The 27,643-nt window shown below is 40.8% G+C and overlaps 4 protein-coding genes across 4 annotated transcripts; all 4 read right to left on the bottom strand.

The window, feature by feature from the left end:
* Nucleotides 1-3,008: 3,008 nt before the first annotated feature.
* Nucleotides 3,009-6,134, bottom strand: LOC147855886 (Leucine-rich repeat (LRR) family protein). Its single transcript, XM_087330489.1, has 6 exons — nucleotides 6,085-6,134; nucleotides 5,804-5,930; nucleotides 5,464-5,571; nucleotides 5,265-5,342; nucleotides 4,763-4,888; nucleotides 3,009-3,467 (listed from the first exon to the last, which is right to left on the bottom strand). The coding sequence occupies exons 2-6, from the start codon at nucleotides 5,876-5,878 to the stop codon at nucleotides 3,240-3,242; spliced, it is 615 nt and encodes a 204-aa protein (XP_087186615.1). The 5' UTR covers nucleotides 5,879-5,930; nucleotides 6,085-6,134; the 3' UTR covers nucleotides 3,009-3,239.
* A 4,092-nt stretch (nucleotides 6,135-10,226) lies between these two features.
* On the bottom strand, nucleotides 10,227-11,417 carry LOC147855885 (DNA-directed RNA polymerase V subunit 7-like). Its single transcript, XM_087329987.1, has 2 exons — nucleotides 11,399-11,417; nucleotides 10,227-10,858 (listed from the first exon to the last, which is right to left on the bottom strand). Exon 2 carries the CDS (start codon nucleotides 10,841-10,843, stop codon nucleotides 10,307-10,309), a length of 537 nt encoding a protein of 178 aa, XP_087186113.1. The 5' UTR covers nucleotides 10,844-10,858; nucleotides 11,399-11,417; the 3' UTR covers nucleotides 10,227-10,306.
* A 1,575-nt stretch (nucleotides 11,418-12,992) lies between these two features.
* Nucleotides 12,993-18,310, bottom strand: LOC147855884 (ketol-acid reductoisomerase). The gene is made up of 11 exons (XM_087330065.1): nucleotides 17,979-18,310; nucleotides 17,404-17,496; nucleotides 17,223-17,288; nucleotides 16,056-16,196; nucleotides 15,386-15,613; nucleotides 14,960-15,077; nucleotides 14,721-14,860; nucleotides 14,404-14,571; nucleotides 14,148-14,303; nucleotides 13,851-14,042; nucleotides 12,993-13,442 (listed from the first exon to the last, which is right to left on the bottom strand). The coding sequence occupies exons 1-11, from the start codon at nucleotides 18,273-18,275 to the stop codon at nucleotides 13,275-13,277; spliced, it is 1,767 nt and encodes a 588-aa protein (XP_087186191.1). The 5' UTR covers nucleotides 18,276-18,310; the 3' UTR covers nucleotides 12,993-13,274.
* A 1,203-nt stretch (nucleotides 18,311-19,513) lies between these two features.
* On the bottom strand, nucleotides 19,514-20,005 carry LOC147855883 (uncharacterized). The gene has a single exon (XM_087330115.1). The coding sequence runs from the start codon at nucleotides 20,003-20,005 to the stop codon at nucleotides 19,514-19,516; it is 492 nt and encodes a 163-aa protein (XP_087186241.1).
* Between the last annotated feature and the right edge of the window lie 7,638 nt (nucleotides 20,006-27,643).

The raw sequence follows: 27,643 nt of genomic DNA, 5'->3' as shown, positions 1-27,643 counted from the left end.
ACGGAGACCGAGTGCATGGCCGCAGTGGAAGTCAACATGGAAATTATATGGATGAAGGAGTCCATCAGAGAGTTGGGAATTCGACAAGAGGAATTCTGATTCTACTGCGATAATCAGAGTGTCATCCACCTTGCAAAGAATGTCGCCTATCACTCGAAGACCAAGCACATCCAGAGGAGATACCATTGGCTCTGAGAGCGAGTGGAAGAAAGGGAGTTTACTCTAGTAAAGGTGCACACAACAAAGAACGGGTCAGACATGTTCATGAAGGTGTTGTCGGCCGAAAAGTTGGACAAGTGCCGAAAAAGGGTTGGTTGGTTAAGTACCCCATGCCGGAGTGAAGGGGGGAGTTTGTTAGATAACAAGTCCCTCCGGATGGGAAGAGGAGCTTGAATCGAGGAAAAGAGAACGAACCAAATTGGATGGAGTCAATGAGTATTTCAACTGAGGCCGAAATCGAAAATCGAAACCGAAATTGGGAGACCATATATGTAAATAGTCTAAATGTGACCCTTGTGGGCTATGTATGTAAATAGCCAGAAAGTTGTATATGTATAAATACAACTAGGGCAAACTTTATAGATATGTTATCATCATTATAGTTGTAAGAGTTACATTGACAGTAGTTGCCTCTATAACCGTGAGAGAGAGAGAGAGAGAGAGTAGTAACTTTGTCGTTGTCTGTTAGACGAAGACGAGCTCGAGGTTGTTGCCTTTGAGTTTCCTTGTACTCCTCTCCGTACACATAGTGATTTGTTTTCTTGGGGTTTGTGGACCCCCGTGGTAAAATATCTGTCTCATTTCTGAGTATTTTTGTTCTTCTATTTTCTGTCTATGCATGTCCTTGTTCGTTTTCTTTGCACCCGAACACATATACGAGAAATCGGTTGTGGTCAATTCAAATCCTAACATGATCGACATTTCCCTTTGTTGGACATTATTCAATTCTTGGCGGAGTTGAAGCTTTCGTGCAGTCGTATTGGCCATGAAGATTTTCTTGAGATTTTGACAAGCTTCCTTCGGCGTCTTGGCTTCTCGAATGTAACCGAGCATGTGGTGGTGACCACATGATGCAAAGCAATACAACACACGGCTCGCCACTTGCTCCCATGTAGAGTAGTCGACATGTGTTGGGTTGGGTTTCATTTCTTGAGTTCCTTCAATGTAACTCCAATAGCATTAGCCGACAAGATGGATTTTGCATCGTGTATTCCCAAGATGCGAAGTTGTTTCTGTCCAGCTTTTCATTGGGAAGGGTGCATGTGTGCATGCCGTGTGTGTGCGTGCATGCCGTGTGTGTGTGTGTGTGTGTGTGTGTGTGTGTGCTATGTGTGTGTGTGTGTGTGTGCTTGCATGTGCGTGTGTGTGTGTGTGTGTGTTATTGTTACGTTGTGGTGGTGTGTTCACACACTTGTATATTCCTAAGGTGTGTTTACACACTAGGGGAAGTTGAGTTTGAGTCTCAACAATCATCAATGGTTACAAGCCTCAATAACATCACCAAAAGTGCTAATTATAGCAAAAACAGTGGGCTATGTACCCATCCTTGTCGAATAAATCTCGCGAGGGCATTATTTAATGTAACTCCACCATCAATAATTACTCGAAAACCCTAAACCCTTTGTAAATATGTAACTTACAAGCACATAAATATGTATATGTATATATCAAAAACATAATATTATAATAAATAGGAGATAGCCAAATGGTAAAGCTATAGGTTGTGTAGAAAAAGGTGTGGAGTTGAAGTCTTAGTCAATGCTCAAACAAATTATCCTTTATATGGGAATAGGTAAGTGAGTGAAACCTCTCTTATTATAAAAAGGGAAGAGAAAGGCTCATTTTGGCATTATGGAGCTGTGGTACTTTCTTCTTTTAGGGTTTCTTCATTCTCTCCTTCTTCCTTCTCTTTGAGGATTTTAGGGTTATGACTTCTTCTTGTTTACTTAGAGATTTAGGGTTTGGGAGTGATTGGTTGTGAGTCGTGACAATGGAGTTGGACCACCTTAGGAAGCTCTTTTCTTTCTTTCTTTCAAAGTGGTACAAGGACACTATATCAACAAAAGGCAACGTTGTCGTTGATTGTAGGGTATCAACAAAGCTTGGATCCTCACCACTAGCCTAGTTGGTTTATTATTGTAGAAATTAGGTTAATGAAATTTATTAATACATTAAATCCCTTTATAAAATAGGGTTTACAACGGAAATACAAAGGAATTATAATGGTCGAGAAGGGCAGTAATGCTAAAATACAGAGTTGATCAACCAAGCTCGGATCGTCACCGCTAGCTTAGTTGGTCTATTATTGTAGAAATGTATTCAACTCGTATTTTAGCATTACCGCCCTTCTCAACCATTATCATTACATTGCATTATTGTTGTAAATCCTATTTTAAAAAGGGATTTAATGTATTAATCAATTTCATTAGCCTAATTCCGTTCTTAACTGTTCAAGTGCTTTCGTGGTGAGAGAGAGAGAGAGAGGTTGAATCACGATACTGACTGAAGTCTAGCTTTCGACTTTAGGGTGCCTTCGATTCTAGCCCTAAACTCCAACTTTATACAATTGGTAAGGGGATGAACACTACATTGAACCAAATGTGCCAATATACAACTATGTGGAGTGAAATTAATCCGAATGAAATAAATTGTGCAAAACCTTCAATTGCACATGCCAAATTGAGGGGTTCCGCTATTATTGTTATCCATAAGGGTCCCACACTACTGAAACGAACAAAGGCATCACCTTGTTTAGACATATTTTATCAGTCCTGAAATTGACATTTACATATTACCTAAAATCAATTCAATTAATATAGACTGATGTGTCTACATAGCACTTCATATACATATAATCCAAATGACATAGGTGTTGATCATAAAATTTCTATAATTTAGCTGAAATTCTTGATCTATAAACATGTTTAGGTGAAACTTAGAGATTGAAATGAAGGTTAGAATATGGTTAATTGGTTAGAGAACGAAATGAAGGTAGAGTATGATTAATTAAGTAAAGCTGCACTTGCTTTAATAAATAATTCTATGTTTCTTTTTGAGAAGTTTATGCTCAAACCTATTTAGTGTTGGTTTAAAAAATTGAAATTGGTGCATGACTTATAAATAATCACAGAATTGTGAAATCAATTTCATGAAGATCATTTAGAATGAGGAGATACTCGTGGTAAGTGTTAACGAGGATTTATATGAAGCCCTATTGTGTAGATCGGTACAAGGGGCCATTAGCTTTTATTGTTCACAAAGTTAGGACAATGGAGTTGAAGTGTCTTAAATTGTGAAGGATTGACACTAGGATCAAGATGAAATGAAGAAAGAGAATCACTCCAAAGGATGAGCACCGAAAGCTTTTCACAACGAAGCAAGTCCACATCCTTCAGCTTCTTTGCGTGCAAAATCACCTTCCTCAATGAAGGACATCGGTGCAATGACAAGATTTCCAATGACTCACACTGAAGTCATCAATCAACATTAAATTAGGCTTAGAATTTCAAATGAACCTAAAGGGAAAAAGAAAGATATATTAACATCTACTAGAGCCCAAAATTGACCAATGGGACAAATCATAGAATCATGTGTACCATACGTGCATTCGCATTGGAGTATGTTTCAATCCTTCGAGTATAGTAAACACCCTCAAAGTATGGTAAATACCATACTTTTGTATTCATTATTTATTATAAGGTAAAACTTCTTATTAAGGTAAGAAAGTTAAGGTAAAAAATGTAAAAAAAAACTTATGTCTATTTCATAACATGCGCATTCGTTTGCAAAAGTATGAAAAAGAATGTTTGCAAATACATTCGAGTATGTTACGTACTATGAGACTGATCATGACGACAAAAATAAGCGTTAAAGTCATGTCATCCATTCTAAAACAAAAATTCATGTCATCCATGAGAGAGACTAGAGAGGCCATATTCCACAATGCCATCTGGTAAATTAAGAAAAACATGTAACAAAGAAGTGTGATAATCAAGCCTTGAATTCAAGGCTTCGTGTTAGTAGTTTAACAAGTTACCACTATAGTTAGCCAAGGATAATAAAAGGGGAGAGAGAGAGAGTCTATATGGATGTAGCTCAGTTGGTAAGGTCGCCCAATGGAGACCAGGTGGTCATGGGTTCAACCCCACTACCAGAGTGGCATTTACTGAAATAAGAGATATCTATGGAGTAATAGAGAGGTGAGAAAATTAGGTTTCAAACCTGAGATGTAGTCAACTAGTAGTGTAGAACGACTTACCACTAGGGTAAGTTGATTACGAAAAAAATGCAAAAGGCCAATTAGATGCAGCTCAATCAATAAAGGTTGTGGTAGATGTGGCATCTAATGAAATAAGAGATATCCATGGAGTAATAGAGGTGAGAAAATTAGGTTTCAAGCCAAAGATGTAGTGCTAGTAGTGTAAACGACTTACCACTAGGCTAAGCTAATTACAAAAAGAAAAGAGAAATCCCAGATAGATGCAGTCAGTCGGTAAAGGTTGTGAGGTCATGTGTTCAACCCCTAGGATTAGTATAGAAGTAAATATGATTGGTATATTATGTCATGTGTTCACCCCCTAGGATTAGTACAATAGTAAATATGATTGGTATATTATGTCATGTGTTCACCCCCAAGGATTAGTATAGAAGTAAATATGACTGGTATATTATGGAAGCGTAAAAGCTAAACCTTGAGCCCAAAGGCCTAGGATTAGTACAATAACTACTTACACGATAAAAAGTGAGAGTGTGTAGATGGCACCTGAAGAAAGACATAATCCAGAGCTTCACAACAAGAGAAGTCCAGCGTTTTCAAGCTTGGAACAATGGTCGATGGAGATATGATAATTTTTGTCAAAAAGAACGCACCCCTCAACTCCATGCGTACCTGATACCATCAATATAAAACATAAGGTAAGATCTGTGCAAAACATATTGGTGTTCCATTGAATTTAGAGCCTCTTTCCCCTCACTAAGATGTCACAACATTGCGAAATAAAAGTAGCACATCATAAAATTAGGATATATGAAGGACAAATATTCTAAGAGAGTAGAATCTCATATATTCCTTGAAATGCTGGAAATTCAAGTTTTTAACAATTTAAAAGTTTTGGAAAGAACAAGCACTGGTACGCAAATGAGAAACATGAGACAATGGTTTAATTAATAGCAGCTTCTTTTTATTTCAACATAAAACAAGGTACAAAGCTGTAGATCGCGGTGCATGGCACTGTATACAGCAGACTAGGCTCTCGCTCACTCACTAATTTCTCCCGGCAAGAATTGAAAAGCTCTTGTACAAAACCATTCATCATCTCGCAATCACTCCATTGGATTGATATCTGCCATGGCACCACCCCATCACCATCACCATCAAAATGAAAGGATTTAATGTGAGATGATCATATTAACTCATTAAATTATTATGAGGTAGCTGAAACCTCCTTCCTAAGAACCACATACCTTTCCAACTGCACTCAGAATTTTCTCCCTCATTTCCTTGAAGGAGGGGTGAATGAGAGGATCGGGTAAGACTTCTAGTGGCCTTTCCCATACCCCACTGTTGATCGCCTGTCAATATTGACGAGAAATCAATCAAATGTAGTTAGTATGAACAGATTCCACCAAGGAGCTAAAATGTCATCCATCATTTTAAAGGCCGAATTTTATTGGCTTATGAAAGCCAAAAGGGTTACATGAGAGAAACTAAAAAATGGAATGTAAGTATCAATCAACCTCTAAGAGAGAAGCCTTCAAAAAATGAGACCTACAAGACTAGAATTGAATTTTTGCGTCTTTTTACCTTCTCCCATGCTTTATCAGGTGGGGGAGGTCCTTTCTTCTTCTTCTTGCCCTTCTTTGCAGCTTTCGAGGGCATACCCACATTTACTTCTTAGATTGCTCTCTGTTTTCCCAACCTCACAAAAAACCTCTGCAAGTCTATGATAACTGTTATTAAACGTGCAATATTCTTCCTGTGCAAAAGTATCAACAATACAAAACCAGAAAGAGCAAGCAAATGAAGCTAATACATTAAAAACACTAAATTCAGAAAATAAAAAAGGAAAAATTTACTACTAATACCTACCATTCACATGAGGGCCTGTGTGTATGCACCATGTTGAGCCAAACATCTTCCCATCTTCATTTAAAGTGTCTTTTATATGTTGTATGAAAGAAAGATCTTTTAAAGTTCGCATCAAATTTGTGTGTGTGTGTGTGTGTGTGTGTACCCATTGATGGATAGCCGACCTTGACCTTGACCTTGACCTACATAATACTAGTGGTACCTGATCATTCCATACATGCATGCTACTACTAACCCAGCGCCTTTTCAAAGTCTTGTTACGTCTTATATTTTATCTATCTAATGTCAAACTCTAATATGAAGAACCATTGTTTCCCTTTTGAATGATCTTTAAACCTCTTGCGAATGCAGGTGTTTGGCCCAACCCACCTCTTCTTCTTCTTCTTCTTCTTCTTCTTCTTCTTCTTCTTCTTCTTCTTCTTCTTCTTCTTCTTCTTTACTAGCATGACCAGAAGATTATATTGAGAAATGTGCACTGTAAATTTATCGTAGAAACTTATACATATCGTTCAGGGTTTTCATGGAACGAAATACTAGGAAATTATGATTATAAGTACCACCAATTGTTCTGGCCATTAACTAAAGGATTCAGTGGCATGAATCGCCATCATCCGTACATCAATTCGGTTTAATCTCAGGCCCCGATTTATATACACAGATGGAAGCAAAAACAATAATTACATGCATTCTTTGATGCTCCTTTATTTCATGAGAATATGGAAGGATTTATATAGTCATATTTGCTTTTACTATGGCAAAACAGCGCTGACAAATATATACAATGTATACATAGATATATCTGAGGGGAATCTGGAATCTTTGTAGAGAAAGAAATAGAAACCTGCAATTTTCGTCGTCTTCTGTGTTGTGTTGGAGAGAGAGAGAGAGAGAGAGAGAGAGAGAAGGAGAAGGGAGGGGCCGTATATCCATCCGCCCACCACTTCCATTTCTTGGACAAAACGGGCCTTCGCGCGCACGCACACACACAAAAAAAACTTATTATACTTATTTCTATTATTAATGTACATACTATGTACATACATATAAATTATAATATGTGTGTGTGTGTGTGTGTGTGTGTGTGTGTGTGTGTGTGTGTGTGTGTGTGTGTGTGTGTGTGTGTGTGTGTGTGTGTGTGTGTGTGTGTGTGTGTGTGTGGAGGGTTGATTGCTTGAGTCGTGTTTTAAGTACACAAACTCAAGCCTCGACAAGCGAAGACATGAACCCAAGTTGTGAGAGTTGAATGTGTTGGACAAGCTCAACCTTCAATGGCTCGAAGGTTTCGAGCAAAGCATTTGAACAATGCTCACTCAACCTCTACGGTGCAATGTACAAACCTCAAGCGTCATTCCTTCACTACACCTCTAGTGTGCCACCTACGACCACCGAATCTCGAAGATACAAAACCTAATTCATATACCAACCCTCAAGGCGGAGTGTCTGATCTCTCGAACCTCGAGAATTCATTTTTGTAGAATCTTCAAGTCCTTCAACCATCAACTCATCCACCTTATCCTCGAGCTCCCAACCCCCAGGCGTTGGCTCTTGCATAAAAGAGCCTTTGAGGGCTTCTAACCCTCTACTCAAGCTTGGATAATCTCCCAACTCAAAGTTTGGTTGAAAGCCTCAAGCTCTCAATTCTCGGGCGTTTAAAGCTCTCAAGCTTTCATTCAACCCTCGAGTGGAGGCTTGGTCCCTAGCCTTAACTCCACACCCACTTACTTTTTCTTCCATAATTACATGAATATACCTTCCCATGAAATAAATAATTCATACATGCTTAAAAAACTTTATGTTTACGCATATTTGAAAACAATACACATTTAGATACACTCATATCATACACATTTAGAAACACTCACTCGAAAACTTCTCCATTCCACTTCCATGTTTACACTTCTACAACTTCGGGCCAAATAGTTATGCTTGGAAGTTCTTGGTTAGATATTGGCAAATCTTGGTTAGTTATATGTGGTTCTTGGTCTTGTTGTAATTACCTTAACTCGACCATGGTTGGTTTTACTACACATTCATTAAGGCTATTATTAAGTAGAGTGTAGTTAGAACTTAGGATGGATTGTGCTAATACCACAATCGCAAATACAAACAAATGTTTACATTGAATAAAATTACATATACACTTAAACCACATCTTTCTATACACTTATCTCTCTCTCTCTCTCTCTCTCATATATATATATATAAGATACCCATATACATATAATTTTATATACCCACACAAAAATACATAAAGAAATACGCTTAACCCTTTTCCATAAAAATATATACCCATACATTAACATACTCATATCTCAACGAATTTACACATCTATACCCATATACACAATCTTTGAATCTTGTTGATAACAATTCTAACATTATTTGTATCTCCAAAGCACATTTGGAACTTATTAATAAAGATGTTGAAATTCTCTTATAATGATGATAACCTCATCTCTAGCTCGGGTTGTCCCAATTAACAATGTTTTGACCAATCTAACTCAAGCAACATAAGATGGATATCAAGTGTGGTGCATTCAAATCATGAGATGTAGCTAATTAGAATTGCAACTATACAGCACCAAACTTTGTATGGAAACTAATTTCTGGTTCTTTTGGACGGTTTAAATGTGCTTTTGACACGTATCATCATAGAGTCACAATGATCATTCTAGATTGTAAACCCAATGAGATAATTCCTTGTAGTGTTGTGGCTTTCCAACACTTGTAGTGGTTGTAAGTCTGCGAGGAGCTTGTAGTGATGTGCCTTTTCAACATTTAGTTGTTGTAAGTCCTTGAGAAGTTCATTGGTTTTCTTACTCTAGTGCCACATATTTTGTTGTAAGGCATTGATTTTCTTGCGTTACTGCCACATATTTGATTGTAAGGTCTCAAGCTCTAACAACATGTGCATGATTTGTACTTGCTTCTAGACTCCATAGCTAGGAAAAGGCTAACTTAAGTACTCGGCAAAAAGAAGAAATGAGGAGTAGAAGCAAAAAACAATATTGAATTAGAATAGGGAGTAAAATGAAAAGTAAATAAGATATTTGTATTCTGAACAAGAATAAAATATTTACAAGACTCCATAGAATATTAATGTTGTGACAACACACCAACACAATGTTGTTTCTACATATATTGCATTATTATGCTATGTATTGTCAGCAATTGGCTATCATGCATGACTTGGAGGGTTGTAGTAACTATACTGTGAGATGTACATGAATGTATGGAATACTACATGTGAAAACAATATAAATAAGAAAACTTAAGATATCTTGTGGTGTCGTGCTAGTTCCATATTTGTTAATAGATGTTAAGAAGAAATTGGCATTTGAGTTTGAAATGAATGATTTACTAGAATCACAACATTTAATGCCACTAATTGAAGCCAAATATAAAACTTTCCTAGATTTTTTCTTGAGCATAAAATATGTATATAATTTCAGCACCAATGCTAGAATGTCTTATTGTTAAAGATTAAACATGTAAAAATCGCATAGACTTTTTGATAATCTAATCTGATTTAAAGCAATGAGAAAACAAAATCCTGAAAGTATAGCATGCAAGAATACCTAATAAAGAGGTTCTTCGATTAGGACACTTCCCATAAGAGTTCATCCAATCATCTGTCAGGATCAAAATAAACACAGAAAAGCTGGTATAGAGCAATAGTTGGAATAGGAGATAAAAAAGTGGCACAAAAATTGAAGGAAACGTAGCATCCTTCTTCATCATGAGAAGAGAAAGCTTACCCTTAGCAACATTGCACTATTCTTCTTCTTATGTTTATCATGTAATGACACATCATAATAACTAACTGAACTTGGTATTCTTCTTCATGAGAAGAGAAAGCTTCCAATTACCAACTAAGTAAACATACAATCCACACTAGCCAAGAGTTACTAACACTCACTATGTTAATTGGACGTCAGAATATAACCAAAAAGAATACCAATATGTATTGGATAGTGTTGGGAAAAAGAACAGTCCAAAATTTTTTCCTTCAAATGATGATTCAACTGAAAATCATAGCAAAATAAGACACTAGGACGATAGCATTGATAATAAAAAGGTTTCACTAAATATACTGCGGCATAATTTGATATTTACAGGTACTAACAATTTAAAGGTATGTGTTCCATACAATTGCATTAGTAAATTGGAGATATACATACACACATGGCCACTTAATCTTAGTGAAAGATATCCATTTTATTCAATGGGCCCCAGAAAGTCTTCATTAATAGTTCCTAGAGCCTTAAAATCCCTATGCTCCTCAATCCACTTGATTCCAACTATCTTGAAGCGAAGTTTTGTTCCAATTTCGATCACACTTCCATCTGCTTGCGTGAACCTAGGGAATTCCACATTTGTACCACCTTCATGTTCATAACCTTCCATCATGGATACATGTACAAATATGTCTTCCAATGGTCCAGAGGCTATATAGCATCCACGTTTACTCACTTGTTTAACTTCTCCTTCAAGAATCTCTCCTTTAAATGGTTTGAAGACGATGCAGCAGAATTCTAAAGGAAATGATACCATGCCTGTTAGACTCCTCACTTTGCCTTCTCCGATGCTCCCTAGCGTAGTGGGAGTGATATAGTAGCCATGATCTTCACTGCATTTCCATGACTTGACATCTTCTAGCAACTGTGTCAAGATGGCGACATTGAGGTAGATTCCCTTATGGAGCTGATCAGGACGCAGCACCACAAGGCGCTTCATCGGAAGCTCGAAAAACATATTTAACCCTCCCTCCTGACACCGTAAAAAGGAACCAGACACATTTAACCTCACTCATTCTTACACACACTGTCATTTTCGGATATCTCTGATTCATTCTTTTGGTCCCATATGTAAAATTTGTGTTTTAGGGGAGGGGAAACAAGCATATAGTCACACAACACATTCTCTCTCTCTCTCTCTCTCTCTCTCTCTCTCTCTCTCTCTCTCTCTCTCTCTCTCTCTCTCTCTGAGCATGTGTGGCAAGTATGAAACACGTGCACAAACGAGTTCGTCTCTGATTGAATACCACAATATTAAACCCACCGAATTAGAACACATGAGATCATTTAAATCGTTAAACTGTAGATAGGGTCTCCTTCCCTTAAACAGACATGAGTATAGCATATTGGGAAGAAGGAATTAGGCATGCATACATACATACATATATGTATAGCTGGTCATCGACATGGAAGAAGGGTCAAATCACAAGAAGAGGAAGATGATGAAGAAAGTGAAGAGACATGGAAAGGAAAGGAGGGTGAAGTAGTAGTAGTAGGGCTTCTTGAATCTTACCTGAAGGTACGTAGGAAGGAAGTACGATACCCGCGATTCCAACCTTTCTGGCTTCAACGAACGCACTCTCCTCCTGTAAAGAGTTAAATGCTTAGAAAAAAACCTGCGGGGGTAAAAATAGCTACAGTATCCAGAGAGAGAGAGAGAGAGCTACAGCAAAGCCACTACGTTCCAATGATAGTGTTAAAACAATGTTTTTGATGTAATTTTGTCACAACTCCGCTTTTTGTGATTTGGGGCTTTTGCAAAGCTCTCCAAGGATTATTCAGAAGAAGTTTCAAGAAAAATTGTCATCGTCTCAAGTTAGTTCTCTCAATCTCGGTTAGGATGTCTGACACAACATCAGGAAGTGAGTTTATGATTGCTGATGGATGTGGTAGTAATGATGGTGGTGAAAATTACAAACGACAAAAACATATCAATTCTATAGACCATGAGAAAACATCATATGCTGCAATTCTTCTTGGTGGGAAAGACATTATTGGGGATGATTATGATGTTAACCGTTGTCGTGATTTTATTAAGGCTTTGCTTTCTGATTTTGTGGAAAGAATGAGAAAGATGCTAAGTATTGTGTAGAAGAGCTATTTTCATAATATCCAAATTAACTAATAAGTAAGAAAAATTGTATTATATATGGTACGATACCTCGTGAGAAGGTATTGAGAGGGTGACCCTATATAAGGCATTCGTTTCCCCTTCTATAACATTGATTCATTTATCATCTATTGTCCCCCATTTTATGTGTGTTTGAGTATCACTCTATTTGGAACAAGTGGAAGCAGTGTGGATATGGAAAAGAAATATCCATACTAAATACATCCTAGCTAACGTGAAAACAAAGGGTGGAAGAAGTGTGGGTATGCAAAAGAAATATCCATACTAAATACAACCTAGCTAATGTGCAAACAAAGCAATGACAAGCTCACAAGTATAGAGCATTAGTTGGACTAGGAGATAAAAAAGTGGCACAAAAATAGTTGGACTAGGAGATAAAAAAGTGGCACAAAAATTGAAGGAAACGTAGCATCCTTCTTCATCATTAGAAGAGAAAGCTTACCCTTAGCAACATTGCACTATTCTTCTTCTTGTGTTTATCATGTAATGACACATCATAATAACTAACTGAACTTGGTATTCTTCTTCATGAGAAGAGAAAGCTTCCAATTACCAAGTAAACATACAATCCACACTAGCCAAGAGCTACTAACACTCACTACGTTAATTGGACGTCAGAATATAACCAAAAAGAGTACCGATATGTATTGGATAGTGTTGGGACAAAGAACAGTCTAAATTTTTTCCTTCAACTGATGTTTCAACTGAAAATCATAGCAAAATAAGACACTAGGACGATAGCATTGATAATAAAAAGGTTTCACTAAATATACTGCAGCATAATTTGATATTTAAAGGTACTAACAATATGGATATCCATAAAGATTTGGCAATAACATTTGTAAAAGACTAGTTTCTCCAGAATCTTTACCCAGAGAAGCTAAGTTACATGTGAAAAGCTAATTTCTCTAGAACTTTTAACCCTCTGTAAATATGTAGCAATTAACCAGGAACCAGGATACTGTTGAGAAATACATTCCTGAAGGGAAAATGATACTATTCAAAAAAGCAGCTCCATGATAAAGCATGCTTATCATAAAACCTCCATCACAATTATTCATTACAACACCTGATGATATCTTATCTTTAGCATAACAAAGAAAAGATGAACTGTCATATCAACCTTAAATCACTCTTAACTGTTATCTAGTCTAAGGGCTCCCATAGCCAATAGGGATTCCGAGTACAAAACGCTCCTTTAGGAGCTAGAGAACATATCTAATAACTCAAATAAAATTGTTGCCAACTAGAATCATTTCTACTGCCTCAGTTCTGGGCGAACATAATCAGCATTGGCTGTAACAGCTATATCGAGCGTCGGCCGGAGCTCAGAACATACTTCAAGTGCTTTGTGAACAGGATCAGACAAGAAGTTCCCAATAAGGTCCTTGTTGACTGAAGCCTTTGCATCCACATCAACAAATGCCTATAGAAAAAGGGATTCCACTCAATCAGCCAAAATTTGTAAACACTGTCAAAATACCACTGCTTTGAAGTGTATCTCCAAAATGTCACACGCTTGTTTTAAGAAATAGAAGTGAAATCCTTAAGGAATGAGATAAGAGTAATAAGTTTTTCAGCACTCAATTAAGTCATGAAATACTAATTAAGTTGTTAAAAATAAGACTGCATTGACAAATGCATATACTACTAATTTAATTGCAATTGGTCAATGTAATTTAATCAGCAGCTCACTTGTTTAATCAACAAGTTCAGTGTAAACTGTGGCATTTTGGCAAATACATTTCAAAATAATGGCCTTTTCGACAAAAAAAAAAATATTACACATTATCTACTATAAGGCGAATTAAAATTCACTAAGCCTAATACGTACCTGCTGTGTTAGAATATAATCAAATCGTGGTGCCCACTTCCTAGATCCCAACCGCGCAGTAGTGGAGCAATTGTCTACCATGAAGGCAACACCACGAGCATGCATAAAAGGATTCAACGAATCAACAGCTTCAATCACACTTTCATTGACAATTTCGGAGTAGGAATGACCTTTTTTTCTCAGAACCTCGATCTGATACAACATTCAACCACCTTATTGATAGAGGAAAGATAATAGGTAGAAAGACTTTGATTCAACTAAACCTATTGTGATTGTTTTTAAAACAGAATTTATCACCTGTGCCATCATGAGAGCAACATAAACTCCAGCGGTAAAAGCATAGAGTGGACCAAGATCACCTTGAGGTCGCACAGCTCTTACTCTTTGTCCGACCTTCCACATTCTTGTTTGGTCAATCTTACCCATTGGAAATGCAGGGAGACCCTCTTTCTCCTGTAGAGCATTTTGCAACCACATCAAAACATGAATACAAAGCAGATAACACAAAAGTTTCAAACATCCATTACGGGAAAAAGAAGAACATTTAACAAACCTGGAAACGCCGCCCTGCCTGAACCACACTGCGAATTTCATTTCCTGATGCTACATCCTCATAACATTCATAGAGGATGTCCATGCAAGGGTAGAAAGAAGCACTGTATGCTGCCTCGAAATCTTTCTTTCCTTGAGTGTCTAATGAGTTGTAAACCGACAACATTCCCTGCAGACATTAAGTTTAATGGAAATAAAAATATAGCAAATCGAATAAAACTGTATAGAAGCTATGCCAATAACTTGGCAGACCATGTTCAAGAAATCACAAAGTCGAATGTCATTGAAGGCAACCAGAGAAAGCTTGTTGTGCAATACCTTCGTAGATATAGTTTTGGAAATTACTCCTGTGACACTTTCAACAGTATTTTTGTAAGCATCTTCCTCTGCCATGCCAGCTTCGGTGTATCTTCTAAACAATGCCTCAACCAACCCATGAACGCCACCAAGAAGAATACCTTCAGTTTTTAAATTAAAAGATTTGATGTATCAGCCAGTAAGGTGTATAGATTAGTGATTCCAATCATGAGTTGAAGTTCCAATTCGTTGCATCTCACCTCTTTCACCATAAATGTCACTTTTGTATTCATCTTCCAGCGTTGTGGCAAATGTGAAAGGTGACCCCAATGCAATTGACCATCCGAGGGCTACATCTGTAGCCCTACCATCAACATCCTAAGGATATACCATTAAACAGATATAGCCACATAAGTTAACTTAACAAAGCAAAAAATATTGGATATTCTGGTATTTAAAAGAGAAACTCCAAAATACCAAGAAACTTCTGTTACTTCCCCAAAGTGCCCCGGTCAACCCTCAAAAGTGAGAAAATATAGCACATGATTAATTGAGAAGGGAGAAGGGGTTGACTTGACCATATAACCGATCCTGGTTGTCCAAGAGTATTTGGGGGAAAGAAAGAAAATTTCATAGATATTTCAGAGTTTTTTCCTGTTACTTAATAAGATAATCCTGAAGAAAACCTGGTGAACTGCAAAGCTAGAGTTTATTCCTGCACCGTTAATTTCCTTCCCTTGCACATAAAGCCTCCTTACAGATGGACCCATGCCCTTGGGACATACAGCAATGACACTGATATCCTTCCTGAAATCTTCACCTACTGATTGAAGATGGCCAAGAAGAAAACCATGTGAAAGCCCGAGAATAGACTTTGGCTTCATTGCAGCAAATATCTGCTTATAGTTGTCAGCCTGAACCAATATCATGTATCAAATAGAGTTACAACTCAAAAAACAAAAAATCTATATGTACAACACTTTAAAACATGATAGGTAGCTTCACTAAAGTATTTACCTGTAAAGTAAGTTACAAGTTTAGTTCACTCTAACGGTGTAAGGCACCACATTTTGAAAACAATATATTTAGCTTATTTGAAGTACATATCCTTGATACTGGAGTTATGACTAAAAATGAAATTCTAAAGCCACATTTAAGCAAACAAGATAATTAGCTTCTCTATTATATATAACTATGCAAAATAAAAAATATACGATCAAGCACAAGATCACTCTCTTCAACAAGATAATTAGTTTACACATAGTACTTAGATGTCATATTGGCGCTACAACTAAAATGATATATACAAAACCACAATTTAGCAAACAAGATAATTAGCTTCTCTATTTTATTTACCTGTGCGGCATCAGATATAAGGAGAAGCACAAGATCGCTCTCACCAACTGTCTCCAAAACATCACCTAATGTCCCAGACTCTTCAGTGAAACCAGCAGCGCGTGCTTCTTCTACTGACTTAGAGCCTTTCCTCAAGCCAATCTACATAGGGACAATGCTAGTAATTTAGGGATGTATATATGCGTTATAACTTTCCTCACAATTTCAACATATTATTGATCTTAAAAACAGTAATAGTTTATAGCTCGTGACTCGTCATAAAATGTATTATTGGAACATGCAACTAATCTTGCAAATCAGAAGTAGATATTGAGTTTTTCCTTTTCCAAAGAATGGTTCGTAGCTCACAACCCGTTCACCTAAATTGTTAGGTGACAATATAGATATATCTTCGAAACTGAACATAAATATTACAGATGGTCCATATTTATCAGCCCCTCAAATGGAAGATATGGCAAAAAACTGGTACTAAAAGAAGATTATTACCAAAGAATTGTCAAAAATACTGCAAATTTATATGTGTGTATGTTTATGTATGTATATATACATACATGCATACATTCATACATATATATATATGCATACACACACACATTACAGATGATGTATCTAGCACATATCTATTTTACATTTACCCTGCCACATAAGCTGTGCATCAAGCAGCGAAGAAAACATTTGAGAGTTGCATGTTAATTAGAAGTTACATGTACATTTGGTTTAAGTAAAGTGCAGCAAAGACTTCGTCCTATTCTGAATGACTGCATGATTTTCTCTTCATAAAAAATAGCAAGGAAAGGATTCCTTTACAAAAGATGGGGCTTTGAAATTTTTCCCCTTCAAATGAGAACCATTATAGCAGGTTTCCTTCAAATATTGCATGATGACAAATTGCCTGCAACATAGCTGAAGAAAGTGATATATAACCTCTTCTAACTTTAATATTGGCCTTTAGAAGGAAAGACTCCAAAACAATTAGCGTCCAACTCAAACTTGATGAAAGACAAGAAAGGCATAGGTATAGATTTCGCTTAAGACTTCACTGATATGGATTTACATTAACTTCCAAAAATAAATCATAGATTGTTTCAATTGACTTCCATAATGAAATATGGATATAGATATTTACCTTACATTGACTTTAATGATAAGATACTTATATAGATTTACCTTGACTTTAATATCTAGCTTTGCTTCACCCAGAGAGTCACGTAAATTTTGAGCTTGCGCCGGAGCCTAATACAAAATTCAATATATTGATGGAATTACGGAATTATTCAATTGTATACAAGAGAATACACATCAAATGTTAAGAACTGGTAGAGAGTGTATAGAGAAGAAATCTGCTAACCTGCGATCCCCAACCAATGACTCCAATCTGCTTAATACCTTTGAAAGCCTCAGGGAGCAAATTGAACAGATCTCTACCTCCCCTAATGATGAACTGTCAAAATTACAATAGTTTTATCTATCAAGCAACAACGGACCCAGGAAAGAATGCTACAAACGAGAAGGTAAGAGGAACAGCAGAAAGAAAAGAAACAGAGAAACCACCAAAAAATAAAACAGAACATGAGTCAAAATAGCAAAGAATCATATACATCTCCTAACCATGTACTGTCTCGTACAGGTCTATAATCCAAAATAACACAGACATTTTTCTCCCTGAAGGATATTCAATTCCACAGAGAGACAAAGAATGCTAGTCCTATCCACCAATCAGAGACACGTGACTAGACAGCGACATGAATCAAAATTAGAAAAGAAGAACGAGGTTAGAGAAATAGTTTCTTGTTATTTACCTTTGAACGAGCTTCATCTACCAAACAAAGGAATGGCACTAGACTGTGGCAGGAAATAGGATGAAAGAAAAGAAACAAACGAGCAGGAGAAACTTTTTTTGAAGAGAAATCGTTGCTTCTTTACCTCATCACGTCCAGCGAGGGTAATTTTCTCCTTCTTGAAGACCTTACTCTCGAACTGGACATCAACACCACGTTTGGTCTGAGTCGTGGTCACCGCCATGGATGTTTTCGCTGATCCGCGGGCGCGAAGAAGAGATGGGGAAGAGAGGAGGAAAGACTCAGAGACAACATGAGAAAAAGAGAGCTTCGAAGAAGAGGGAAGATGCAGAGATGGACGAAACACAGCAGAAGAGGCTGTTGAAGAAGCAAAACGGCAAGCAGAAGACGCAGCAGCAGCAGCAGCAGAAGCAGCAGCCATGGCGACCTTCAGATTATTTTCGCTTAGGTTGTTTTTTAGGTCAGGGGCAGGCAGAGATAAGAAGAATCTTCTTATCTTTTGATTTCAGAGAGAGAGAGAGAGAGAGAGAGAGAGTGGTAAAGAAGGAATGGGAACTGTTTGTTTTTGTTGTATGTAGAGCTGCAATTATGTACATATGCGTCTCTCTCTCTCTCTCTCTCTCTCTCTCTCTCTCTCCTACAAACGAGTGTGTGTGTGTGTGTGTTGATTCTATTTCCGTGTTGATGTTTCTGTATTATTGCACGTATTTTAGTTTAAAACACAGCTCCGGCCATGTGTGTATACATACATTTATGATATGAATCTGATGGATGGCCCTTCAATTTCTAAGAGCTTTCTTTGCCTCTCTTATGCAAAGCCAGAATCTCCCATACCATACATATGTGTGGGTTTTGGATGCCTTCCTTCTTGACTCTTGTGGGGGTTTTTGATGAGGCATGTGTGTCGTTTACTGTGCTTTGCTCGTGTGGGGTTCTCCCAACACGAGTAGTAGTAATGGCTCATGTTTGGTGTTTCATGTTTCCTTTTGAAACAACGGAGTTGTTCAAGTTCGTTGGATGCATGGATTTTTTGGCATTGATGGGAGATTTGGTTGATACGATTACATTTCTTGATCATTTTTCTCATGAGGGTATTATTCCAATGTCAAGAGCGTATGAAGTAGTATTGGCGCAAGAGTTTACGTAGCTTGTAAAAGCTTTGATAATTTTGTGTTGATTTGATGTCAACACAAGTACATTTGTTTATGGCTTTGATCCTAAAGGCTCTAAGTAATAGAAATACATAGACGTAGTGTAATAACCAAGATCATCAATTCTAAAATAAAGATATAAATGACACAATCATACTGAAAATATGCGTTACCACCCATCCGCCCCCGCGCCAGAGTCGACACGCAGACGAGGAATTCCGATCTGTCCCATACCAGCTAGGATCTCCACGTCAGGACCTTGGTAGATGACAAGTCCACATCAAAGAGAGCTTCGTCTAAACCACTCATGGGGCCCCCTTAACCAAGGAGAGTCTCCCCTGTTTATAGGACCTAGGCCATGAAATGACATCTACCTGACCAATCATGTGCAGGGTACCCTATGACACACATTGGGTCTGTCCAATAAAGCCGACGACTCAAATATTACAGTATGATAGCCCCCTAAGCACGTCTAAACAAATGAACATTACATACTCCCCCCCTCCATTTAATTGCACTCTTGCAATGGGAAGTTAGGAAAATGTTTGCGTAATGTCTCTTCGGTTTCCCATGTGCTGTCTTCTTCCAATCTATCCTTCCACTTAACCTTGTAGCGATGAACAACCTTTGACCTTAGGTTTCTACACCTATGGTCGAGGATTTTCTCAGGTTCATGTGGAGAAAAATGACCATCCTCTAATATCGATAAATTAGACGGTGTTACGACATTATCATCATAACCAATCGCCTCCTTTAATCGACTCACGTGGAATTTGGGATGAACCATCACATTGGAAGGCAAATCCAAACAATAAGCATTGGGACTTATACGTTTTAAAACTTTATATGGTTCACAATACCTTGGGGCTAATTTTGCATACAGTCCTGTTCTCAATGTTTCTGAGTCCTTAGGAACCCGTAGAAAAACTTGTTGTCCTACATGAAATTCCCTCGGTTTTCTATCATGATTCGCATAAAAGACGTTTCTGTCCTGTGCCATCTTAAGGTTTCTTATGCCAATTTACGTGCTTCAAGCATATTAGACAGAAAATCCTTTGTATTATCCAAAGTATGCAAGTCAAACGAAACATCAATAGGAGGATGTGGCGTATAACCATACGTCAACATGAACGGACTGTATTTTGTTGATGTATGCTTAGCTCTATTGTAGGAAAATTCCACCATAGGAAGGTAAGTCTCCCATAATGAGGGTTTTTGCGCTACATATGCTCTCAACATATCCTCTAATATCTAATTCACTCTCTCGGTCTGCCCATCTGACTGAGGATGATTAGAAGAACCGAGACTCAAGGTTGTTTGCAGTTTTCGGATAACTTCTGACCAAAATGTACTTGTAAACTTGGAGTCTCGATCACTTACAATCTCCATCGATAGACCATATAAGCTATAAAAATGTTTAATAAACTTAATAGCCAATTGTTTTGCGGTAATTATGGATTTTGTTGGAATGAATCTTGCCATCTTGGTAAGCCGATCAACAACTACCCAAATGGCATTATTTCCCTCAATGGAACGAGGTAATCCAACTATGAAATCTGTAAAGAATCAAGAGATGGATTCTTGTGAAGCGGAAGAGATGTGAGTTATGTGTGTGTGTAAGAGAAAGAGAGAGAGAGAGAGAAACACAGAGAATACGCAAGGTAAAAGTATATTGACAAAGGAGAAAGACTCAACATTATACAAGGTGGGAGGAGGGTGCTTTACGTGTTCACCCTCTCTCTTCATTAACCACAAGACTCATGGAGCATGGGGAATGTGAAAGCTCATAAGTTATGTGTCATAGAATATGATTCTATGACTCATACTAAATGCTAGAATACAAAGTGGTGACATAATGGTGACTCTTGACCATTGGAGTGTCTCTTCACTCTCGAGGTGAGTTCACACACTAGAACAAATTGAGCTTGATTCTCAACACGCCCCCTCAAGCTCAAGTCGGGTCGTTTTAGACGGTATCCGAAATCCGCTTCAAGTCGTGTTCCGGAGTCCACGTCGACTCGCTTTATACGGGGTTGCGGAATCCGTGCTCCAACTTGCGTTGTGCGTAGTTGCTAAGTCTGTGCTTCGGCTTGCGTCTTTCTTCGCGGCTTCGTTGCGTGGTTGCAGAATCCACGCGTTATTGCGTAGTGCGCGGTTGCGGAATCTACGCGTTATTGAATAGTGTCTTCAATACTCCCCCTCAAGCTTGGCAGGTTAGGGATCGTCAATCTGAGATCGGTCATGAATTGCCATAGCTTGTCGGCTCCTAAGGCTTTAGTGAAGATGTCAATCGTTTGAAGATTGATGCTAATGTGTTGTAGGTCGACATCGCCAGCGAAAACGCGCTCTCAGATGAAGTGATAGTGCACTTCGATGTGCTTTGTCTGCGCGTGGAACACCGGGTTTTGAGCCAGATAAATACTGCTCATGTTGTCGCAGTAAAGGGGAGTCGGATCCTTGATGGGAACGCCCAAATCCTTCAAAATCCTCTTAAGCCATACAGCTTCACATGCAGCTACGTCTGCGCCCCTATATTCCGCCTCCGTACTCAAAAGAGCGACGGTAGGCTGCTTCTTGCTACTCCAGGATATTGCTCCGCTATCGAGGGAGAAAACAAATCCGGAGGTTGATCTTCTATCGGCTTTGTAGCCGGCCCAATCGGCGTCTGTGTACCCCTAGAGTCATATTGGCATCGCGGTCTTGTAGAGGATGCCGCAATCCATTGTGCCTCTCACGTAGCGTAGAACTCGCTTAACGCAATCCAAGTGAGTATCATGCGGTGTTTGCATGAATTGGCTAAGGAGACCGACCGGATAACCGAGATTGGGTCGTGTGATCGTGAGGTAGATGAAACTCCTGATGAGTTGTTGTTGAGCGGGAAGCTCAACCGGAGCCGGATCGGCTGAATACGCCTGAGCTGGTAAGCGAGATGAATCGGTATGTCGGTGAGCAACCGAGCCGGTAAGCAGTAAGGACCGGTGAGCTGGGGAGCTGGTATGCCGGATCCAATCCGTAACTGGAAGCCTAGTATAGGTTAGACTACTAGGCAATTATAGTCTTGTAGTTAGTGTCAGATGCTCGTGTGGGCATTGAAGTACACCGTACTTCTAACAGTCCCGTGTGGACTTGTATAAATCGCGCTGATGAGCGCGTTGTAGAAAAAAACAGAGCACAGAGTATTCATATAATTTTGAAGAATAGTGTGTCCTGCTCTCTCTCTCTCTCTCTCTTTGTGTATTGTTCTTTCTAACGCTTCCGCAAGCAATCTTTTACATGGTATCAGAGCACGTGGGTTGAGAACCTCTGCTGCAGACATCTACGCTTGTGAAGGAAACCCTAACAGATCGGAAAGCAGACACAAAGGAGAAATGGACAGAGGTATGGCTAAGTCGCTCCCGGTGGAGGAGCTCGACAAAACCAACTACGCATCTTGATCATACAAGATGCATCAGTACCTTCTTGGGCATGGCTACTAGAGTTATGTCGACGGAGTGAACGACTCAGCACCGGAGACGACACACAAGGACTTCCCAGTGTGGAACATGCGGCAAGCAGGGTGATGTACTGCTTCGCATCCAGTGTCGGTGACCAGCTGCTCAGCCAAATCCGTGACGCCAAGACACCGAAGGATGTTTGGGGAAACTTGAAAAAGGTTTTCGCCGCAAGCAACACTGCCCGGAAGCTGCAACTCAGACAAGAGTTGAGCAATGTTCGACAGAAGAACATGTCGGTGGCAGATTACACAGCCTGGATCAAAGGGATCTGTGACTCGCTTGCCTCTATTAACGTCACCGTAGAGGAAGACAAGATGGTGCAGGTCTGTCTTAGAGGCCTGGCATCCAAGTTCGGAGCTTTCCAGACTGCGGTTTGTACAAGGGAGAATACGCCCTCATTTTTCGACTTACAGTCGATGCTCCTTGTAGAGGAGAACCACGCCGGTGCATCTACCAGTGCATCCCCAGATAGCCGGATGCTGTACACGGGAGTGGATCGGTCCCGCGGGCGTGGTGGACGAGGTAGGTTGGCATGCAATGGAGGCGGCCGGCAAGAGCAGGAACGAAGGCACAGTGAGCATGCCGACAACAGTTCTGGGACTTCCACAAGCAGAGGGAGTCAAGGTGGTGCCGGAGGCCGGCAAGACAAATCCGCTACGAAATGTTGGTACTGTGGTTAAAAGGGCCACAGGGAAAGCGAAGTGTTGGAGAAAGCGTGCCGATTCGGACAAATCCGGATCCGGCAAAACCGGTAAGGAAGGCCGACAAAGCTCGCACTAAGCAAACGGATCGGGAGGATCCAAGAACGGTAAGGGGCCAACTTTGGTGATGAAGCACAAGGCAAATTCAATGAAGAAGACCACTTCCAAATCGGAGGAAGTGTGGTACGTTGACTCCGGCGCATCGAACCACATGACGAGCCATGAGGAGTGGTTCTCCTTTTTGGAGAAGCCGAATCAACCGGGAGTTGTCGAAACCGGAGACGACACTCCCCACCCGATCGTGCACGTCGGAGAAGTCCCTTTGAGCCACGTCGGACAGAGCGGGAAGCTAATGAATGTATTACATGTTCCGACGATCACGAAGAACCTGGTGTCGGTCGGACAGATCGTTGACCAAGGGATGTAGGTGCGGTTTATGCACCTCGGGTGCTTCATTGAGGATGAGGGCGAAGTTATTGCGCAAGGGCGCAGAGATGGGAAGATGTTTATCCTCAACACCAATGACGTCGGCACCACACTGTTCGCCAAAGGATAGAAGGTCGAGTCGGATATCGACCTGTGGCACAAGCGGATCGACCACGTCAACTACCGGAGGCTTCAAGACCTGCAAACGGAACAAGTCGTTTTCGGTTTGCCGAAGTTTAGCTGCTGGAGAGTCCAGATTTGTAAAGCCTGCCAACCTGGGAAGCAACACCGGCTTTCATTCCCCACCGAAAGAAATTGAAGCCGTAACAAGCTTGATCTTATCCATTCGGATGTGTGGGGACCGGCACAAAATGTTAGCGTTGGCGGGAGTCGATATTTCATCTCCTTCATCGACGACTACACGCGGCATACGTGGATCTACCTCATTGAGCGGAAGAGCGAAGTCTTCGAGTGTTTCCAGAGCCTCCAGAAGATGGTGGAACGGGAATCAGAGAGGAAGATCAAATGCCTATGGTCGGATGGCAGAAAAGAGTACTTTTCTGGCCAATTCAATAGTTATCTGCAACAAAAAGGAATTCGGTGAGAATTCAGCTGTAGATACACACCGCAACAGAACGGTGTGGCCGAAAGGAAGAATCGGTCGCTGATTGACACAGCTAGGGCAATGCTGGAGGAAAAGAGCATGCCCAAGTTCTAATGGGCGGAGGCGGTCCAAACGGCCGTTTACATCCAGAACCGGATTGGGGACAAGGTGTCAGCTCACGAGCTGTATTTCGGGCGCAAGCCAAATTTGAGACACCTCCGGATATTCAGCAGCATAGCCTATGTACATGTGCCAGATGAGAAGCGGAGAAAGCTGGATCCAAAATCGGAAAAAATGCATCCTAGTTGGCTATGCTCAAGAGCAAAAGGGGTAAAGTGTTATAACCCCCAGATGAAGCAGGTCTGAGTCAGCCGAGATGTCGAGTTTGATGAATCAACATCGTGGTATTCCTTACCAACTCCGACTTCCGATCCCGACCCGATGTCGGAGGATGGGGCTAGTGAGCTTGAACCGGCCCAGGTAGAGAAAGATGAAGCCGGGACTCAAGATGAGAGTCCGGAATCATTCCGGTTAAGCGAACCGAATGAGAGACTGGATCAGTCCAACCAGTCGGATGATGAGACGGCGAGTAGTGGAGACTCTGTCGTGCTCTCCCCGCGCAAGGAACCGAGGAGACGGTTCACACGCAAAGAGAAAGGGAAGCCGAAGATGCTGGAATTCGAGACCGGCAATGATGAGTCGGATCGGTGCGTATCTGACTTCGGCAAGGACACAGGCAGATCTTCGGGAACGAAGACCGAACCGATCAAGAAGGGTCTCATACCGGGTAACGGTGAGTTACGTCGGTCCACCCGCCTGAAGGATCCCGTTAAACGGTACGGGTATAACGAGTACATGGCGCACATTATGCGTAAATGACCAAGGTTGCGGAAGTTCGTGAGCCGAAGAGCTACGCAGAAGCGGCAAAGGACGCAAATTGGCGTGCCGCTATGGAGGAAGAAATGTGGGCACTTGATGCCAACGGAACTTGGGACCTGGTTGACCCTCCCCGTCACTGTAAACCGATCGGATGCAAGTGGGTGTACAAGGTAAAGTACAATGCCAACGGTACAGTTAACCGGTACAAGGCCCGGTTAGTGGTGTTACTGACTGGCAAGAAGGCTTAAGGAGGTCCAAACCAGAGTGTGAAAAGGAATAGTTTATTCGGGGACTGTTGTAATTAGTAGTCTTAAAATATATAGTAACATATGAGTAGATGTGGACGGACGGACCGGAATCGGTATGCCGATCCGGATCCGGATCGAATCCGAAAAGGTGCCGGTTGGCACCGTTTTGTATTTCGCACCGGGGACCTATATAAAGGCCCGGTTACAATGTAATCAAGAGCGGATAATTAATAGAACTTATTGCTTTAATCTTTCAGTGTTGATTACCGTTATGTGCTTATTGTTGTATCTTGCGTGTGTTAATGATGTGTTGCTAAGAAATCGATTAAGGTCTAATTAAGCGTTGTGCCGTAAGTCATTCTGCCGTACCACCCTTTGGTGAAGTGTCTTAACTGGACACCCTATGTTAGGTTGTTGTCCGGTCCTAGGATTAACATAGTTTTTGGCGACCACGATTCCTGCACAATCGCATGTGAACAACAGCATGAATGGATGACTAGGCCAACAAACGACCCGATTACGGAGAGAGCACGAAGACATGCTGAACGGAGAAGGCGGCGAGAGGCTTTCCAGCAAGCAGCGGAAGAAATCCGAACAGATCGATCATTTTCCAAAGTGATCTGGAAAGTGGCAGAGGAGTCGCTCCGTTTGCAACAAAATGCCTACCCGTACGAAGGAAGCAACTTAAGCAGTCTCCGGGAAGCAGAAACCCTTCTCCAGGCCTTGGCCGGAAGAGACGGAGAATCTGAAGCATTTTCAGCGCTGGAATCGGATTCGGAAAGGGGTTACAACGTGCACACGAACTATCGCAGCAGTAATGACACCCCAGGAGGACCAGAGGACGAGGAGTCAGATACATTACCGACACCAGAACCAGAGTTGGCAGACCGGGAACCTTCGGCACTAGACGTGGAGCAACCTCTGGAGACGGAAAAAGACCGGCAAAAACCTCCAACACCGAAATTCGAGACGACAACACCAAAGGAAGACCGACAAAGACCTCTGACGCCGACGGAACAACAGGAAAGACCACCGACACCACCAGCTCGTGTACCGACACCGGACGACGACATGTCGTTCCAGTACTCCAAGTATAGGGATGATCCGGATGCGGAGGCTCATGTTCATGGTTTTCAAGACACATGGGAGGCGAACCATGTGTCACAACGGTTAACCGCGGCAGAAGAGGAACGATCTAAGATAGCCGAATTCGGCGTGACATTAGAAGGACCGGCCGCCAGATGGCACCGGACGCAGGATCGCAGCACCATCACCACCTTTGCGGAACTGAAAGATAAATTCTTGCACTTCTTTCAGAAGGAGGTGGACCAAAGAGAAAGGTGGGCCTATTTTATACCATTCGGCAGGACCCCGGGGAGAGTATTCCGCAGTTTGTCATCCGGTTTCAACGGATGCACAGTCAACTTACCCGCGCACCTCCGGAGGAAGAAACACGGGCTATATTCTTAATCGCGCTCCGGGAACCTCTACGAACGGTATGCACGGTCATCGACTTTCGCACAAGCACCATCGACCAGGTCATCGACCGGGTTAGAGAAATGGAGAAAACGAGCTCTTGGTTAACAATGGGAGCCCTCCAACGAGCATTACCAACCGATGAAGATCTCCGTTTCTGGTAGGCAATCCAATGCACGACCTGCTTAAATTCCGGACACTCGTCACTGGAGTGCACCATGCGGACGCACTGCTTACTCTGCCAATCTACGAGCCACACGATGGACCGGTGTGAATATAACTTATTGAATCGGCAAGCACCAGCAGTCCGGCAAATCGAGCCACGTAGCAGCTGAGACGAAGAAGACGTATGATGGCGGCGAGAGGAGCGAAATTGACCGGCACAGGATGTCTGGTATGACGATCAGCGAGACAACTATGACCAGTACAAGAGATATGACAAGTACCGAGATTACAATGGGCGGTACGAGCATCACAACCAGGATCACTCCCCCGGGTATCACCAACGATGGGAAGAGTACTGGAGGTATGACGACCAACCCCGGCAAGGGTACCGCAACAAAAAGAACTTTAATAAAAAACGGCATTTCAAAAACGGGAGCCACCCACGTGAACCGGAAAAAGGCGCCTCAAGCAGCCAACCGAACTAGAGCCCCACGGTTACCACAGGTCCTCCGTCGGGTACAGGAAACAATGCCGAATCCAGCAATACTCAGAAAGCATATTGCTATTATTGCCGGCAACAAGGACATTATAATAATCAATGTCCGGCAAAGAGCTATGATAAGCGACCGGTAGTAAACATGGTAG

This window comes from Azolla caroliniana, unplaced genomic scaffold (assembly GCF_043228905.1).
Source record: "Azolla caroliniana isolate FFs.n. ecotype wild unplaced genomic scaffold, voAzoCaro1.0.p SCAF_14, whole genome shotgun sequence".
In the NCBI taxonomy this organism is placed as follows: Eukaryota; Viridiplantae; Streptophyta; class Polypodiopsida; order Salviniales; family Salviniaceae; genus Azolla; species Azolla caroliniana.
The sequence above is the reverse complement of the archived record's forward strand: the minus strand, read 5'-3'. Positions and strand labels throughout refer to the sequence as shown.